At 37.4% G+C, this 16866-nt stretch overlaps 2 protein-coding genes across 2 annotated transcripts; one reads left to right on the forward strand and one right to left on the reverse strand.

Annotated features, from left to right (window-relative positions):
* Positions 1-1668: 1668 nt before the first annotated feature.
* On the forward strand, positions 1669-6651 carry SNRK2.3 (sucrose nonfermenting 1(SNF1)-related protein kinase 2.3). The gene is made up of 9 exons (XM_021969372.2): positions 1669-2308; positions 2783-2857; positions 2937-3038; positions 3130-3183; positions 3285-3377; positions 3701-3793; positions 4822-4926; positions 5012-5110; positions 6045-6651. Exons 1-9 carry the CDS (start codon positions 2132-2134, stop codon positions 6333-6335), a joined length of 1089 nt encoding a protein of 362 aa, XP_021825064.1. The 5' UTR covers positions 1669-2131; the 3' UTR covers positions 6336-6651.
* Positions 6652-11383: 4732 nt separating this feature from the next.
* LOC110766115 (uncharacterized) lies at positions 11384-13248 on the reverse strand. Its single transcript, XM_021969377.2, has 3 exons — positions 13131-13248; positions 12141-13017; positions 11384-11996 (listed from the first exon to the last, which is right to left on the reverse strand). The coding sequence occupies exons 2-3, from the start codon at positions 12982-12984 to the stop codon at positions 11623-11625; spliced, it is 1218 nt and encodes a 405-aa protein (XP_021825069.2). The 5' UTR covers positions 12985-13017; positions 13131-13248; the 3' UTR covers positions 11384-11622.
* Positions 13249-16866: the final 3618 nt, after the last annotated feature.

Here is a 16866-nt window from a genome sequence, read left to right on the forward strand (position 1 = left end):
GGAGACATGATATGTTTTTTCAGTTAAACCACAAAGTTTTAGACTATGGTATGTATGTGACACTTTTTGTCCAAAACTAATCATGCCTAATTTCACTCCAAAGTGTAGTCAACTCCATCAAGCCTCAATCAGCTCCGCCAACCTCCATCAACCTCCATCATGCTATATAAGTTGTTTCATTTTCTAATATATCTTGTCTGTTTAAATTTAGTGCTTTACACATCATCGAAATATATAAAATTTATCATTTTCTATTACATATCTTAACATTTTTCACACTCCAAACATTTGGCTTTTGCTGAATCATGAGTGCGAACAAGATATGTACGAACTTTAAAGCATACTATGTGAGTGAAATTTATATATCAAAAAGTCTTGGTGCAACTGACGTATATGTCACGTAAGATTAAACTTGCTTTAAAAAAAAAAAAAAGTAGGAAATAGACGTACTTTTGAATGTACATGCATCTATCATATATATCCTTTTCATCAGATCAATAGCTTTAGGAAAAAAGTAAAACAAAAAGACCTGAAATCAACGTCCCATTCATTGCACAATTGGCCACAAACCATTATCCCTTTGCTTATGGGTTTATTCAACTTTTATGCGCTATATCTTTGCCAACCGTCCAAAGGGGAGGAGGAACAGACAAAGGCTATCGAAAGTGAAAGATAAGAACCTGAATCAGAATAAAGCTACCTTCAATCTCGAATCATTCCAGAAACCACAATTTTTAATTAAAAACCTCACACCAACGATCACAATATGAATTGTTTGCAAGAGAACCACCCTCGTCGACTTGAGGATTCTAATTTTTGTTTATACCGCCAAGTTTACATAGTAAGCTATCTTTTAATAATTTTCACCACTTAGTTACATACATAATTATGTTCGTGAAAATAAATTATAAGTGCATCTGCTTAAATTTGATAAAACGTTATAAATAAGTATGATGAGGACATGTATCATGGTTGACTTTTCAAATTGGGGATTGAACCGATTGAGCTGAGTTGGTTCAATTTTCTAACCAATTTCAAAAAAATAAAAAGAGATAACATCAAATCAGAGCTAATGAGGTCTAGCTCAATAGAAAATGACATTGACTTGAAAACGAGTGGTCTCAGGTTCGAACCCTCACAGCACCTTGGTAGTATGTGTGAAAAACAATCATCCTTCTTGTAGTTTAGACTATTGCTTGTATTTAAAAAAAAAAATCAGATTCTCTCGTCTAATTCGGCCAGTTTTTCAAGATCGAAGTTAGAAAGGCGGAACCCTAGAAATGATTAATGTATCACCTCAGCGAGGAGAGGGTTACTTAAGGAGAACCACCTCTTATCTTGGTTATGTTTGATCGTTTTGTGAGTTGGTATCCTTGACGACATCATCAGAACCTGCCTTGCCAAACTGGGGCTAATAGATTCCACTGAATATCCTTCTGCTGTTTCAATATGCTTAGCGTGCTTTTACACGATTACTCACCCTTCACTTGATTAACGTCTCCACTCTAGAATTATTAACACCCACCGTTGGATCCTTTCCCCAAATTATCGTAGCCTGGGGCGCGTCACAGTGGACCTTTCCTCTTGGCAGAATTATCCGAATTAAGGGCCTTTCAGTCATTTACACGGAGAAGGCGGAGCCAATCATAATCGACAAAACCAGACAAGCAAACCAACCAACCAGCCGCCAGGAAAGGGAGGGAACCCATACTGCTAAGAAAGCAACGAAAGCAACCTCCACCAAACGGCGTCGTCTTCCTCTAAGCCTACCACTGAAACACACAAAAACGACGCCGCTTCTCTTGTCTCATCCAAGTTAGATATCTCCATTGGTAACATCATTTCCCTCTCTCCCAAGTCATCACCCTTCACTGTTTCTCAGATATCAATCCATCGCCGATCGGAAAAAAATCGCTTCACAACGCCTCGACCGAGTTCGCGACAGAGTCTTCCGACTCGCAGCGGATCTAATCGGACCGTGTTCACTGATCTGCTCGCCGAGTCTTGCTCTCTCTCTATATTGATTGCGATTAACCAGAAGCTTACTTCAGACGACGTCGTATACTCTTTCTGATTCTTCGCTCTCTAATGTAACCAGCTTTGGTAGGGGCAAAGTCGTACTTTTATCAAAATGGATCGGGCGGCGATGACTGTCGGGCCGGCCATGGACATGCCGATCATGCACGACAGCGACCGGTACGATTTCGTCCGAGATATCGGGTCCGGAAACTTCGGGGTAGCGAGGTTGATGAGAGACAAGCAGACCAGGGAACTCGTTGCAGTAAAGTATATCGAGCGCGGTAACAAGGTCAGTTTTGGAATTTCATTTTCTATCGGCGTTTTAGTTGATTTTTGTAACATCCATTTATGGAAATTTTGGGTTAGCCTTTTGTTTAGTGTTTTTTGCCAGATTTGGGTTAGCCTTTTTCAGTCGTGGATGTTATTATGCTTATCTTTTTAATTTCTAATTTTGGTATCTGATCGATTTTGGAACTAATTTTTGGTACGCGCGCTTATTTCCTATTAATTAAGGCATGATGATTAAATGTTAGAATGTTAACGAAGCTAATTTTATGTACGAGAAACTGAACAACATTTTGATTAACATAAATTAAAGCCTGGGTGAAAATAGATATTGAAAAGTTCTTATATGGTTAGTTATTTAGATATGCTTAGTGTGTATGCAATGCATGACTTGCAAGTGGAAACAATTGCTGTTGGTGTTGATGTAATGTGGAGATTTTGGAGTATTTGTTTCTCATCGTGGTGCTGTGTTTTGCAGATTGATGAAAATGTTCAAAGAGAAATAATTAATCATAGGTCGCTGAGGCACCCCAACATCATTAGATTTAAAGAGGTTAGTTAGCTGCTTCTTGATGATACGATTTTTGTTACGTCTTTCTAGTGATGTTAAGCTAATTGACTGCTACGTATAGGTCATTCTTACGCCTACCCATCTGGCCATTGTGATGGAATATGCTTCTGGAGGAGAGATGTTTGAACGAATATGCAATGCAGGGCGCTTCAGTGAGGATGAGGTCCTCATTTCAATATCAATAATTTCTCCTCGTCTTTCTTTTTCTTTTTTTTACTTTATATGTTGAAGATGTGTGTTTTTTTTGGGTCCAGGCTCGCTTCTTTTTTCAACAACTTATATCTGGAGTCAGTTATTGCCATGCAATGGTATTTAAATCTTTCATTTCAGATGATTGTAAGACTTTATATATTTTTCTGTTGGATGCCGACTAGACAATTTATTTGAATTATTACTTTCCCTTTTGAAGCAAGTATGTCACCGAGACTTGAAGTTGGAAAACACTTTGTTGGATGGCAGTCCAGCTCCTCGCTTGAAAATATGTGATTTTGGCTACTCAAAGGTACTAGTTGTTTTTTCGTTTTCTTGCTTATTCGACATATGCTTTGTGTTCATATCGTTAATTGAAATAAAGGGAACCCAACGCTAACTTGAAATGAACTTCTCATCTAGAAGTCACAAGATTCTTGCGTATCAGTTGCCTTGTATTTTGAATTGATCTTAGGTTGGTTTGACCCAAGACCCTTGGTCTTCTTGTTAGAGACTTTATTTAGACATTAATTTCAGAGGGGTTTGAGCTCTCAAGGTAATCAATGATGTGGTTTCTAGTATAGTTAGCCTAGTTGGTATTCATTTTCATGTATTTGATTGTGGGTATTTTGTCAGTCTTCAGTGCTTCATTCACAACCAAAATCTACTGTTGGAACTCCTGCATACATTGCTCCAGAAGTATTACTGAGGCAAGAATATGACGGAAAGGTATAAGAATTCGTTAATTTTATTAATCATTTATCAGGTTATGATGTCTCTTGTTTTTACTTTACTGAATTTGTATTTCCCTGATTGTTTGAACCAAAAAGTCTTGTTTAATAAATAGATAGCATTCTGTTCTGGAGTAGACCATACGCTGAGTTTTGACAAATGTTTGATTAATATATTCCTTGATTTCCCATTTAAATATGTTTTAACTTTGTTGGACTGTAATTTGAATAAATGCTGATGTTTCTCTGTCCAATATGTCCTCTCTCACCATTCAAGCTTTACTTTCCAATTCAAATAAACATTTAGCCATGTGACTAATTCAAAGCTTATGGTCTTGTTTTAAATGACTTATTGTTTCTTAGTTACTTATTTTACATGGTTCATTTAAAACATGATTTATTTTTGCTGGCTCATACAATTTTCAACTTCAAATAAATGGGTGTACAACAGTAAAAGAAAACAAAAGAGCAATTACCTTGTTTTTTGTTGTATTAACTTGGGATCCTGGCACGGGATATCTAGATATAATCCTAAGTTCCTAACCGTATTCCTTTCCCATGAAGTGGCAGTTCTCAAGAGTCAAAATGCGTGATTGCACTTGACAGCCAGACTTTTACCATTGCACCGGATAATTCCCCTTAATTATTCAGATGTGGATGTTAAAGTGCCCTCCTTTTTTATGATAAGAAATAGACATGAGTTGGCATTCATCATCTCTTCATGTTAGATAATTGTTCCTTAATTTTCATGTTGTGGTTTTATGCTATTGGGATAAAGCATCTACTAGTTACTGATTTCATTTTAGGCCTGCCTGTATGCATTTTATTGGCTTTACTTCTCATGTGTGAATTCGGACCTTAAACAGGACATACAAACACTTTATCTTGCATATCTTATTCTTTGAACCATTTTTTGTCCTTTCCTTTTCATATCTATGAAGTTTTAAGTTTTATAAGTTTCAAATAATGTGAATCCTTGTTATTGAATTGAGAAGTTTCTATGTTGATCTTGTGTTACAACATCAGATTGCAGATGTATGGTCATGTGGGGTAACCTTATATGTGATGCTGGTGGGAGCATATCCTTTTGAGGATCCTGATGAACCGAAGGATTTCCGGAAGACTATACAAGTATGTCATTTAGCCTTAGCATGAAATAAAGTTTCTTAATGTAAATTGCTTGATTTGAGATGTGTTATTTATCATCTCCATGCAGAGAATACTCAGCGTCCAATATTCCATTCCAGATTCTGTTCAAATATCTCGCGAATGTCTAGAACTGATATCGAGAATTTTTGTCCCAGATCCTGCTGCGGTTAGTTTATTTTTTCTCTGAGTCCTTGTTTGTTCTGCACTCCTTCTATTAAACTTGGGTGTCTAATTTTTTCCCAAAAAAAGAAAAACTTGGGTGTTTATGGTTTTCCAAATTTTCTCAGTTTATGATGCTGTTTTTTTAATTATTTTTTCTTTTGACCTCTGTTTCTGTTATAGCTCTATGTACCTTTTATCTCTTTTGAATAAGTTTCTTCTCTGCATTTGCGTCCAAATATTTGGAGTTATTGAGTTATTGGGGAATAAGATAACCCTTTCTTTACTTTAACTGGCTGTTTGATAAGCCCACCAGGGAAATTAAAGTTGTTCAAATTTCATGAACTTTATTATAAGAGTTTGAAATACTTTTTATGGTCAAGGACAGTAAAATGATTTGAAATAAGATTCTCAGAAAGAGGAAAGTGGCCATAACCACCTTAAATGAGACGATTAAGGCTCTTTGCTCTTAGAATCTTACAATATAATAATGCATAAGACATTGAAGTGACTGTGGGAGTGAAGACCAAATTAAATTACTTTCCCTTGACATTTTATTCCGAAACGAAAGGTAATCTGACTACTTTTCATGCTCCATGGAAAGCCTACCAAAGGCATGCTTGTATAACTCCCTGAATTTTTTATTACTTCACTGCTTTTGTGCAAGGGTATATCTGAGGCTGTGTGTTTTTCATGGCAGCTTTCAGCAGTTCTCCAGTTTCCCATTGTTGAGCACATAGTGCCAGAACTGGAGGAATAGATGGACTTGTTACATCTTAGTAATACAACAGAGAATTAGAAACTTAAATACTTAGAGAGAATTATCTTGAAAGTTGTTGCTTTTGGGGAATTCCATTTGTAGAGAACTTGAGAATCTAGATTCTTTCTTTTCCGTTCTTTGTTGTTGACTCTGCCCATGTTTATGAATGCACATGTAACAGAGGATTACCATTCCTGAGATAAAGAACCACTCGTGGTTCTTGAAGAATCTACCAGCAGATTTGATGGACGAGATGACAACCGGCAGCCATTTTGAAGAGCCTGATCAACCCATGCAAAGCCTAGATGCAATCATGCAAATAATTGCGGAGGCCACTATACCAGCAGCTGGAACCCTTGGTCTTAGCTCTTACATGACGGACGGCCTAGATATGGACGATGATATGGATGACTTGGATTCAGAGTCTGAACTTGATGTCGATAGCAGCGGGGAAATAGTGTATGCAATTTAGTTCCAGTATGTGATATGCAATTTAGTTCCAGTATGTGATGTAGTCAGGTGAGAAAGAATTTTTACTGTTGGTGAAAAACTAGAAAAGAGAATGTGCAATAGAGTATGTGATAGATTAGCATAGATAATGAGACAAGGGGAAGGCATCATGCTATCATCATATGCTCCTTGGAGTTGTCATATATTTATAACACATAGTTGTATATTGTTTTATTTTACTGTGAGGGAATTTGATTTTTAATGCTATCTAAGTGTTGTAAGTGGTGGTGGATATTCTACCAGACGCATGATAATCCACACCCTCCCTTTTTGTTGTACCTCATCTGTCCCTGTTTCTCAAATGATGTATGTTTTTGGTTTTCCGGCATACGAAGTGTATTTATACTTTGTACGGCACGTGACTTTAATAATTGTTCTCTTTGGTCCTGCCTTTATTCTTTATGCAAAAGAAGGAAAAAATAGAAGGTAGAGGGACATTCTCTTGGCAAATGATTTTGTTGGAGACGTGGGGAGATGGAAGTGGAGTGAGGGAAGGGGTGTAGGTAGGTGATGGATTGGGGTATGGATGTTGATAAGAATTACTTGAACTATACTACTCCACAGGATTCCAAACAAAACTGAAAGGAAAAATTGTACGTAATCTATTACTAGCTGGCGTTGTCCAATTCCATGAGGCCATGTGTCAAGCAAGGGAGATTTCGTAATTATAATTTTGCGTCAGCAAGACAAGTTGGGGGTATACAAAAGAATGAAAAAGAACAATTATTGTAGCCTGTGAGCAAGTCCCATACCATTTATACAAATCCTCTTCAAAACCAGGCAGATATATAACTGAAGCTGATTAATTATAGATTCATAAAATTCTTTGTATGTTTTTGTGTATTTATTTGACAAATTTGGAGCAAATTTAATGACGGTTCTAGTGATGGTTATGTGAATTTGGCTAGGTGGTAAGGGTAGTGTGTCCACCCTCCTTGTACTCAAGTTCGAATCTTCTTCCCGTGAATTATAGTAATTTAAAATATTGTGTTGCAAAAAAAAGAAGATTTGTAATCCAAATAACTGCTGGATAAAAAGAGACATAAAGCAGAGCCAATTGAAAGTAAATTTATTTGCCTTTAAGATGGAGTTCGGCTCTCGCAATTAACCACTCCACAATTCCTGAAGGGTACAAAAAGTGTGACACTAATACAATACTCTAGAATGATCAAAGACAAATCAATATACTATCTTGCATCAACTCTTAATCGTTTGCCTTAGGACGGAGTTTGGCCTTCGCAAGTAATCACTGCACAATTCCTAAGGATCATGTTTGGTGGGCTGGACTGGACTAGATATATTCAATTAAAATAACCCTTCAATTTTGTCGTGGTTTTAAACCGAGACTCTTTTTCTCTTCGGACGAAATTTGGCCCTCGCAAGTAACCAACCACTCCACAATTCCTACGGGAAAAAAAAGTGTGACAGTAATGCTCAGCAGCGAATAACCCTCGCTTCAATTACTGCCGTGGTTTCGAGTCGATACTTTTGTTTTCCCTTAGGAAGTAGTTTGGCCATAGCAAGTAACCACTCCACGATTCCTAAAGGAAAAAAAGTGTGACAGTAATAGTCAACATCGAATAACCGTTGCTTCAATTGCTTTCAATCACACATGCCTCGCTAATGGTTGGTTTGGATGGAAACATCTAATGGAATTTTCAAACGGACCGCAAGTGCTTGAAGAGATTTGTCCAAATCAAGAATCTTGGTAGTGTATTTATCCTTTTTGTCGCTGGTCCATACACGAACATTGCACCACTTCCTAGCCAGCTCTACACCCTGCTCTATTTGTATTCTGAACCCTTTTAGTTCCTCAAATGCGATCCCATCCCATACCTTTTCTTCAACTGCCCGATTCTTTGCAAACCATTCCCCGAGAGCGGTTTTAGATAGATAATAAATCCTTTCCCAAAAGTTCTGAGCAAGTGATGAGGTGCGGTTCTGCATCGTTTTATAAACAGCACCGCTCAGCGATTCAACTGCTGCTTCCAGGGCAGCACGTTCCATGGAGGACGCCACTGTCGCATTTACAAGATTCAACACCAAAACCAGAATTAATTATTAAAAGTATGGAACCAATCCTTAACTTAATTACTTAGTCAAGAAATTAGTTTCCTTTATCAACTTGCACCAGACCAAGCAGTTCAAGTCGATTTGATCGCGGTGTCTATCTTCCTTGCCAAACCCTAGGTCTCCTTCCCATCGCCACTTCAACAAGCTGGTCAGTTGTTTTACTTGTCCAAGCCGACATCTCCTCGACATCACTTTTGCAATCGTCAAGTTGGTCAGTGTGTTTCCTTGCCAAATCCAGGGTCACCTTGACATCGCGTTTGCAATCGTCATGCTGATCCTTTTGATCCATCGCCAAATCCGAATTAACATCGCTTTTGCAGTTGTGAAGCTGTTGAGTGTGATCCTTTGACAGAATCAAAGTCTCCTTGACATCCCTTATCCCTTGCACGTTCAGTATCTCCAACTGTCTTTTACAAGAGTCTTCAAATTCAACAAGTTGGCTGGTGCAAAGAGGCGTCCTTAAGCTCCACGCACTAACCTTGTTTAACTCGCCAGCCAGATCTTCACCCTCCTTCATTTTGTCTTTGAGATCTTTTATTTCCTCGTCTCCAATAAGCAACTTGGTATTCTGGTCTTCAATCTCTTTGATCAATGGTTGTTAAGACTTCATCCTGGACTCTGAGGTTTGTGCGGCAGGGCTTGAAGTTGAAAGCCTTCCGTACCGTTTCCCAGAGGAAATCGCCCCCGGTCCTACCCCTGCTCCAAGAACAGCCCCTCCCACAAACTCCCCTGCATTCACCATTCTTGAGATGATGATGATGATGATCTTGATTAATTTTAATGAACCTGTAACAAAACCCACCCCAACACCAAAAGATGATCTAAACTTTTAAGACTAGTGACTTGCTGATTAAGAAAACAAACAAATCGATCAACAGACTCAAAACCTATCAATAATACATACAAAAGGAAACAGTCTTCTTCTTCATTGAGAGAGAGAAAAAAATTTGTATTGTTTGTGAGGTTAGCCTCAGCATTTCATCTATTTTATATTCATCAACTGGGGAAGCTTACTGGAAATGTCCGAGTTGGAGGCCACTCAATTTACCAACGTACGTACCCGGCAAATGCACGAGGTTTATGGGAAGGGGAATGCTAGCAACCTTCTCTCTAATCTTCTCCTTTGGACCTTCTCTTTTTTTTGCTTGACATGTGTCATTCTCCTTACACTTAAAATAATGCCATTAATATATTATACAAGCTAACTTTTGCTTTCCAAATTTACCCTTATTACATGTATTCAATTTATCCAAAAAAAATTCACTTCTTACCATCTTATTAACCATTTTTTAACGTAAATGATTTTTTAAAGAAAATATCTGCTTTTTTTTTTCTTAAAAGAGGAAATGTCCCTTTTTTAAATTTACTTATAAAACACAAAGGGTTTAGATTTATATATATAAAAAAAAGGTATAAACTTAACGTTAAAAAAAAAGGGGACATTTCCTCTTTAAAAAAAAAAACAGATATTTTCTTTATATATATAAAAAAAAAAAAAAAAGATGGTAAGAAAGTTGAGAATTTTTTTTGGATAAATTGAATACATGTAATAAGGGTAAACTTGGAAAGCAAAAATTAGCTTGTATAATATATTAATGACATTGTTTTAAGTGTAGAGAGAATGACACATGCCAAGTAAAAAGGGGAGAAGGTCCAAATGAGAAGGTTAGAGAGAAGGTTGCTAGCATTTCTCTTCTGGGAAACTCACACCAAGAGCTACCAGAAGAAACATTGTTTCTAGATAATGTTCAAGTTCAAGGAAAAAATAGATGCATATATCCAATTGTGCTCACTATTTGTTATTTTGGTTCAGAGATTTTGATTCATATTTCATACTTGAGATATGGGGTTTATGATATGAAAGTAGTACCATATAGTTGCAGGATGAAATTTTGGGCATTAGCAAGAACTGAATTTCATATGGGAAGAGGAGAGATTGTGAGGTTGAAATAGAGGATTTGGGAGAAGAGAGAGCGTGCTGGGATGCTGAAAAAGAACAGGAAGAAGACCACGTTAACTCAAGTTAGTTCAATTCAGATATTTTTTTTTCTAAAATAAAAATTGTGAGCTATTTGGGTTTTGTATGTGATGTCTTATATGAAATTTTAATGAGGTGGCGCATAGAGAAGAAAAGTCAAGCAAATCATGGCAAATAGTCTAACAAATAGTCCAACAACTTATTATTGCTTGTCAAGTGCATATATAGAAATTGTTTGGAGAGAATAAACACAAATTATGGATAAAATTCATAAATTATTTAGTATTTTTTTTCTTCACACATCACCATAATTTTATTTAGCTTGATCAACCCATGCAAAGCCTTTGCGGAAACCACTATACCAGCAGCTGAAACCCTTGGTCTTAGCTCTTACATGACGGACAACCATGATATGGACGATGATTTGGATGACTTGTATTCAGAGTCTGAACTTTGATGTCGATACTCGATAGCAGCGGGCCAATATATAGCTTTATCATCATAATTGACGGTGATTAATTATTTATTTCGTTGTATGTAACTTTATCATAGCGCATATGCTCATACTACAGTGATACGATAATGTGGTACAATTTGTATACGTGTTACAATATAAGCGAATATTTATTCATACTATTCCCTAAAAAAGGAGAAAAAATAAACAACGTCTTCCACCTATATTATAACATGTATACAAGATGTATTACGTAATCATACTACCGCAATATTCTATAATTTCTCGTTTCCACCCACTAAGTTTGAATATTATTATGTTTGGATTTTGAAGTTGATTATAAAAAGGTATGCGTAAGGGTTTCTCTTACGCGTATACTTATGTGTTGGTCTTTGTTAATCCTATTTTATTTTCATGTCAGTTACGGGGCTGGTGCTTTTGCAGACCAAAATAAAAATAATAAAAATAAAAATAAAGAGTTCAGAGTCTCTTGCAAGTTGCAACCCAATTTCGAATCTCACTCATCTTATTGCTTGATTTTTTTTAAAAAAGAAAAAGATAAAAAGAAGCTAGCAAACAGGCGTTGTTCGACCAAAGAAAAAATCTAAACAGTCGTTGTCCGACTAAGAAAAAAAAATCAAGCAACAATGGTTTTTCTTCCTCTACAAGCAACAGTTGTTTTATTCAAAAAACAAGATAACATCTAGGGACGACTGTAAAGCGTTTCTTTCGAACCGGTTCCATTCAAATGGGGTTCCCACCAAACGGGGTTCCCTTCAAACGGACCACAAGCTCCTGAACAGATTTGACCAAATTCAAAAGTTTCTTGTTGCAGTTGTCCTTTTTTTTGGTGGTTAGATCAGCATTTGAGCACTCGACAACGACCTCTGTACCCTCCTCTATTTTTTTTCTGAACTTTTGAAGTTCCTGGAATGGAATAGCCCCTCCTACTTCGTGAACATCTGGTTCCTTCCAGTGTTCGCTTAACTGGTCTATATTTCTTTTAAGCACTTCAAAGAACAACTTAAATTGGGAAGGCTTCAACACCATTTGATTGACATCCTCAGACAGCGCTTGTACTGCTTTTCCGAGAGCAGCCCATTCCGTCAACCGCGCCACTGTCATAATAATTATAATAATAACAAGCAAACACCAGAAATATTAGGAAAGCAAGTATTTTGTTTCAATCTCAGCTTTTAGGTTTATTTCTATAGTCATAACGCCCATATAGAATTTTACGAAGTTATGTCCAAGAAAGTTACCTCTGTCACCTTGTGCCACACCGACACCAAACCGTTCCATTCGTTCCAACGCTGTGTCCATCTTCCTTGTCAAACACAAGGTCTCCTTCACATCCGTTGCCGATTCAGTAATTTGGTCAGCGCTTTTGCTTACCCAAACTGTGATCTTCTTGGCATTGTTTTCGCATTCAACAAGTTTATCCATGGTTCTAGTGGTCAAAGTCCAGATGTCTTTGACATCGCTTTTGCAATCATCAAGTAAAGAAGTGTGTTTCCTTGTCTCATCCAAGGTCTCCTTGACTTCGCTTTTGCAGTTGTTAAGTTGATCCTTGTGATCCTTTGCCAAATCCAAGGTCTCCTTGACATCGCTTTTGCAATCATCAAGTTTTTCAGTGTGATCCTTCGCCAGAACCAAGGTACCCTCGACGTCCGTTTTGCAGGCCTCAAGTTGTTTGGTGTGTTCCTTTGCCAAAAGGGAAATCCCCTTGACATCCCTTATTCCCTGCACCTTCAGTATCTCTAGCAGTCTTTGAATAGACTTTTCCAATTCAGCAAGTCGGTGAGTGTAAATAGGCGTCAGCAAGCTCCAGTCACTAACCTCCTTTAAGTCCTTGACGAGGTCTTCACCCTCTGTCAGTTTTTGTTTGAGATCTGCTATTTCGTTGTCTCCGATGACCAACTTCTTGTTCTGGTCTTCCATTTCTTTGATCAATGGTTGTAAATTATTTATCATGGACTTGAGGTTTGTGCGATAGGTGTCAAAGTTGAAACCGTTCCCTACCGTTTCCCAGAGTAAATTACCAGCCGGTCCTGCCAGTACTCCAAGACCAATCTGTCCAAAATACTGCACCTTTGAGTTAACCATTCTTGAATCTTGATTTTGATGATCTTTGATTACCTGTAACAAAAACCCAGCACCAAAAAGATCAGTAAAAAGAACTTGTATTGCTACGTCCGCCTCTCGGATCTAAACTTAAAGACAAAGTGACTGATAGTAAGAAACAAACCTACCGATACAGCAAAAGAAAACACTACTCTTCTTCACTGAGAGAAAAATGAACGTTTGTGTTGTTTGTGAAGGTTAGCCTCAGAATTCATCTATTTGTATAAGCATGAACTGCGGAAGCTTACTCGAAATTTCCCTTCCCAGTTGGATTGGAGGCCACGAGGAGGTTTCTAGGAAACTCACCAAGAGCTACCGCGTGAGCAAAGCTAGTTTGAATATTAATGCTTGGATTTCAACGTCTTAATGACGAAGCTGATTATAATAAGGTATGCGTAAGGGTTTCTGTTGCCTACCAAAAAGAAGATGATTATAAAAATTCAACATGGAAATGAAAAAGAAGCAAAAAGAAGATGATTGTTCAACACCATTCTAAATTCAGTGTCTGCACACAATATCTGTAGATCCAGTCTTAGCACATTGTTTTTGTTATAAAGTAAATATAAAGAAATACAGTTTGAAGTAAACTGGCCTCTATCTCTATCATTTGGTTTTGATTGTTTGGATTGGATTTGGGAAGTCTCTCTGTCTCTCTGTCTCTCTCTCATTGTTTCTCTTTGGATATTGCTGTGTGCGATCTCTTTCGCGCCGTTTAGTTTTTCTTGTGGGCCTCTGTTCTATTTGCGACCCATTTCGGCCTTTTGACAATCTTCAGCAGGCCCAAATAAATAGCATAAAAATAGATGGATAGGGTATCTTTATGTTGGATGCGATTCCTGAAAAATAAAAATATAGTATAGCCGTGCGGCATTACTACAGTAAAAATAGTATAGCAACAAGGCTAAACTTTTTTGACACGCAGTCACTTAATCGATAGGTGGGTCCCTTTTTTTAATTTATAAATAGTATAGCTGCGTGGCTATACTATGGTTTTTTAAATACATTTTAGGATTATTCGCAGCAATGATCCATCAACTATACCCCAAGTTACACTTTGGTCACTCAACTCAAATATTAGTTGCAGAGGTCACTCAATTAGGTGTTTTGTTGCACCGTTAGTCCTACAGTTAAGTCTCTCTAACGGTAGGGACTAATGGTGCAACACAACACCTAATTGAGTGACCAAAATGTAACTCTGAGTATAGTTGAGGGACCATTGCTACAAATAATCTTAACTGAAAAGTCACATTTGCCCATCAATAATCTAAGAGATGCTTGCCACATCATCATTTTAAACAGAAAAAGTAACAGACTTGACGGTAGGACTAACGGTGCAACAAAACACCTAATTGAGTGAGCTCTGCAACTAATATTTGAGTTGAGTGACCAAAGTGTAACTTGGGATATATTTGAGGGACCATTGCTGCGAATAACCCTATATTTTAATAGTATAGCAGCCCAGCTATACTACGGTATTTCCTTTTAAACAATAGGCACGGGCTATATGTTCGGGTATTTTTCAAAATAGTACAGCCGAACGGCTATACTCGGGTTTTTTATTTTTAAAATCGCTAGGCGGGCTACCTTTTTTTTCTGAATTCTCGCGTATTTGTTTTTTTTTAAACATTAGTATAGCCATGCGGCTGACCACAGTTTAAAAAAAAAAAAAAATTTAGCATAGCCTTTTAGCGATACCTGTTTTCACACGTGGCCGGCTAACCGCTAGGCGGGTCTTTCTTTTTAAAATCGCTCTGGCTTTTTTAATATAAAAACCTGTATAGCCGCACGTCTTTACTACAGTTTTTGGGAAAAAAAAAATAGTATAGCCGTGCGGCTCTACGTGTTTTCGAGCTCATATAACTGTGTCCATATATCAATGAGGTCAGCCACACGGATTCTTTGATTTTCAGAAATTTGTGAACTCATTTGGTTAAAGAGTTTGCTTACTGAACTTGGGTATAAACCTACATCTGTAATGAATATCTTTTGTGACAACAAGGCTGCAATAGCTATTGCACAGAATCCAGTTTAACATGATCGCACCAAACATGTTAAGGTAGATCGACACTATATCAAACAGAAGCCCGAAACTAAAGTGATTTAGTTTCCTTTCGTAAAGTCGAATGATTAATTGGCAGATATTTTGACAAAGACGAATTCTAGTAAAGCATTCCACAATTCACTGGATCAGTTGGGCATTGGCGACATCTATGCACCAGCGTGAAGGGGAGTTTGGCGTGACTTGTGGACTATTGACTTACTTTCCTTTCACACCAAGAATTCCTATTATAAGTGTAATTGATTTACTTTAATTCATGATTTCTTACTGTAAATAGAAATATGAATTTATTATTTACTTGCCAATTAAAGTTCCGTTCTATTATAAATATAATCTTTCTACAAGGAGAAGAATATACCAAAAATTTTCACAAACAAATATTCTATATTAGGTTTCATATTTTAGTAACAACTTTAAATCATTTTATTCAAATCGAAACTTGTTTGCCTTACCAAAACAACATCATAGAATGACAAAAATAACGCTTTGCTATGATGTTATCAGAAATACAATATATGATAAAAAAAAAAAATATTACTTGTTTAAGGTGGACAAGCAAATCCATGATGACATCAAGTTTGTTTTTCACGAGACTAAACTCATCCTTCAAGGCCTTCATGTCGGCGTGAATTTTCTTCATCTCGGCCTTGACTACCTTTATTTCAGACTTAAGTTCTGCATGAAACTTGGCCTGAAGTATGTCTTCTTCCATCACCTCTCTCTTTCTCGTCCTGGTTATGATCAAAACCAACTTTCTTCAAACATAGATTCTTGGTTGAACATATTATAAAGGAAAAGGTAGAGTAAATTAATTATACCTCGAATAGCGTGTCAAGTAGCCTCTTCCTCCTTGAGTTTGCTACTGATCTTACTAATACAGAGAGAGCTAAATAAAAATAAAAAAAGTATTAAAAAAAGAAAGAAAAAAAAAGAAAAAACAAAATTGGCATTTGCTCAAGAACAAAAAAAATGCATTCGACTTACTTTGGATTGGCGTACTCAAGAAGAAGAAAAAAAAAACGTATGATTCTTGTGATGCACACACGCTTCGATGAAATTGGGTAATGTTAAATTGGTCCTTTATAAAGAGAATTCAAATCCCAATTAAATAAGGAATTCCCAAAACCCAATTGAATAAAGATAACTCACACTTAAAACCCAATTAAGTAAGGAATTATAGAAATTGGAAACCCAATTAAGTAAGGAATAATACAAATTCGAAAGCCCAATAAAATGGCCCAGCAGCAGCAACAGTTTCCTTTTTTAAAAAAAAAAACCCTGGTCCAAAACGACGTCGTTTTGGCAGGGGATGTTTAAAACAAAAGGAGTTGCGCCCAACCCAGGTGGTTTGGGCATTTCATCGAACACGTTGCGTGCATCTCTTTTTTGAAGCAGAGGAGCAACTCCAGCTTCTCTAATGGACTTTTCCGGCGACCGGAGGTGCAGGTGCACCTCATTGTGCCTGCACAGGTCCACCATCTGAATATAGATGAGATAATGTTGGCTTCGCAAATCTTGCGGCATGGTGTTCCGAGCCGAGGGGATATGCGTCAACACAAGTCGTCCTTCTTTTGGCGCTATGCGGTGGTGTGCGCGGGCGTGCCAGCACGGTTTACTGTGCGTTTGAGAGATGTGGTTGGGTGAATAGATGAGTTGCGCCTGTTTAAATCTGACTTCTAATCAGAGCGATTGTGGCTGAGAGAGGAACTGATCTCGGCCGTCAGGTTCACGGCCTGAGCTATAAGGCCGTTAATGGTGGTGCTGATAGTGGTTCTTAGGTGGTGCTTCGGCGCGTCGCTGGGTGG

The sequence above is a fragment of the Prunus avium genome, chromosome 7 (assembly GCF_965620075.1).
Source record: "Prunus avium chromosome 7, drPruAviu1.hap1.1, whole genome shotgun sequence".
NCBI classification, from domain to species: Eukaryota; Viridiplantae; Streptophyta; class Magnoliopsida; order Rosales; family Rosaceae; genus Prunus; species Prunus avium.

What these genes read in the sequence shown, in the direction of transcription:
- SNRK2.3 (XM_021969372.2), top strand. Translation starts at nt 2,132, where the DNA reads ATGGATCGGGCGGCGATGACTGTCGGGCCGGCCATGGACATGCCGATC. An exon ending in GTGATTTTGGCTACTCAAAG is followed by an intron (nt 3,378 to 3,700) that starts GTACTAGTTGTT and finishes GTATTTTGTCAG; the next exon opens with TCTTCAGTGCTTCATTCACA. An exon ending in GGCAAGAATATGACGGAAAG is followed by an intron (nt 3,794 to 4,821) that starts GTATAAGAATTC and finishes TTACAACATCAG; the next exon opens with ATTGCAGATGTATGGTCATG.
- LOC110766115 (XM_021969377.2), bottom strand. Translation starts at nt 12,984, where the DNA reads ATGGTTAACTCAAAGGTGCAGTATTTTGGACAGATTGGTCTTGGAGTA. An exon ending in TGTGGCACAAGGTGACAGAG is followed by an intron (nt 11,997 to 12,140) that starts GTAACTTTCTTG and finishes TTATTATGACAG; the next exon opens with TGGCGCGGTTGACGGAATGG.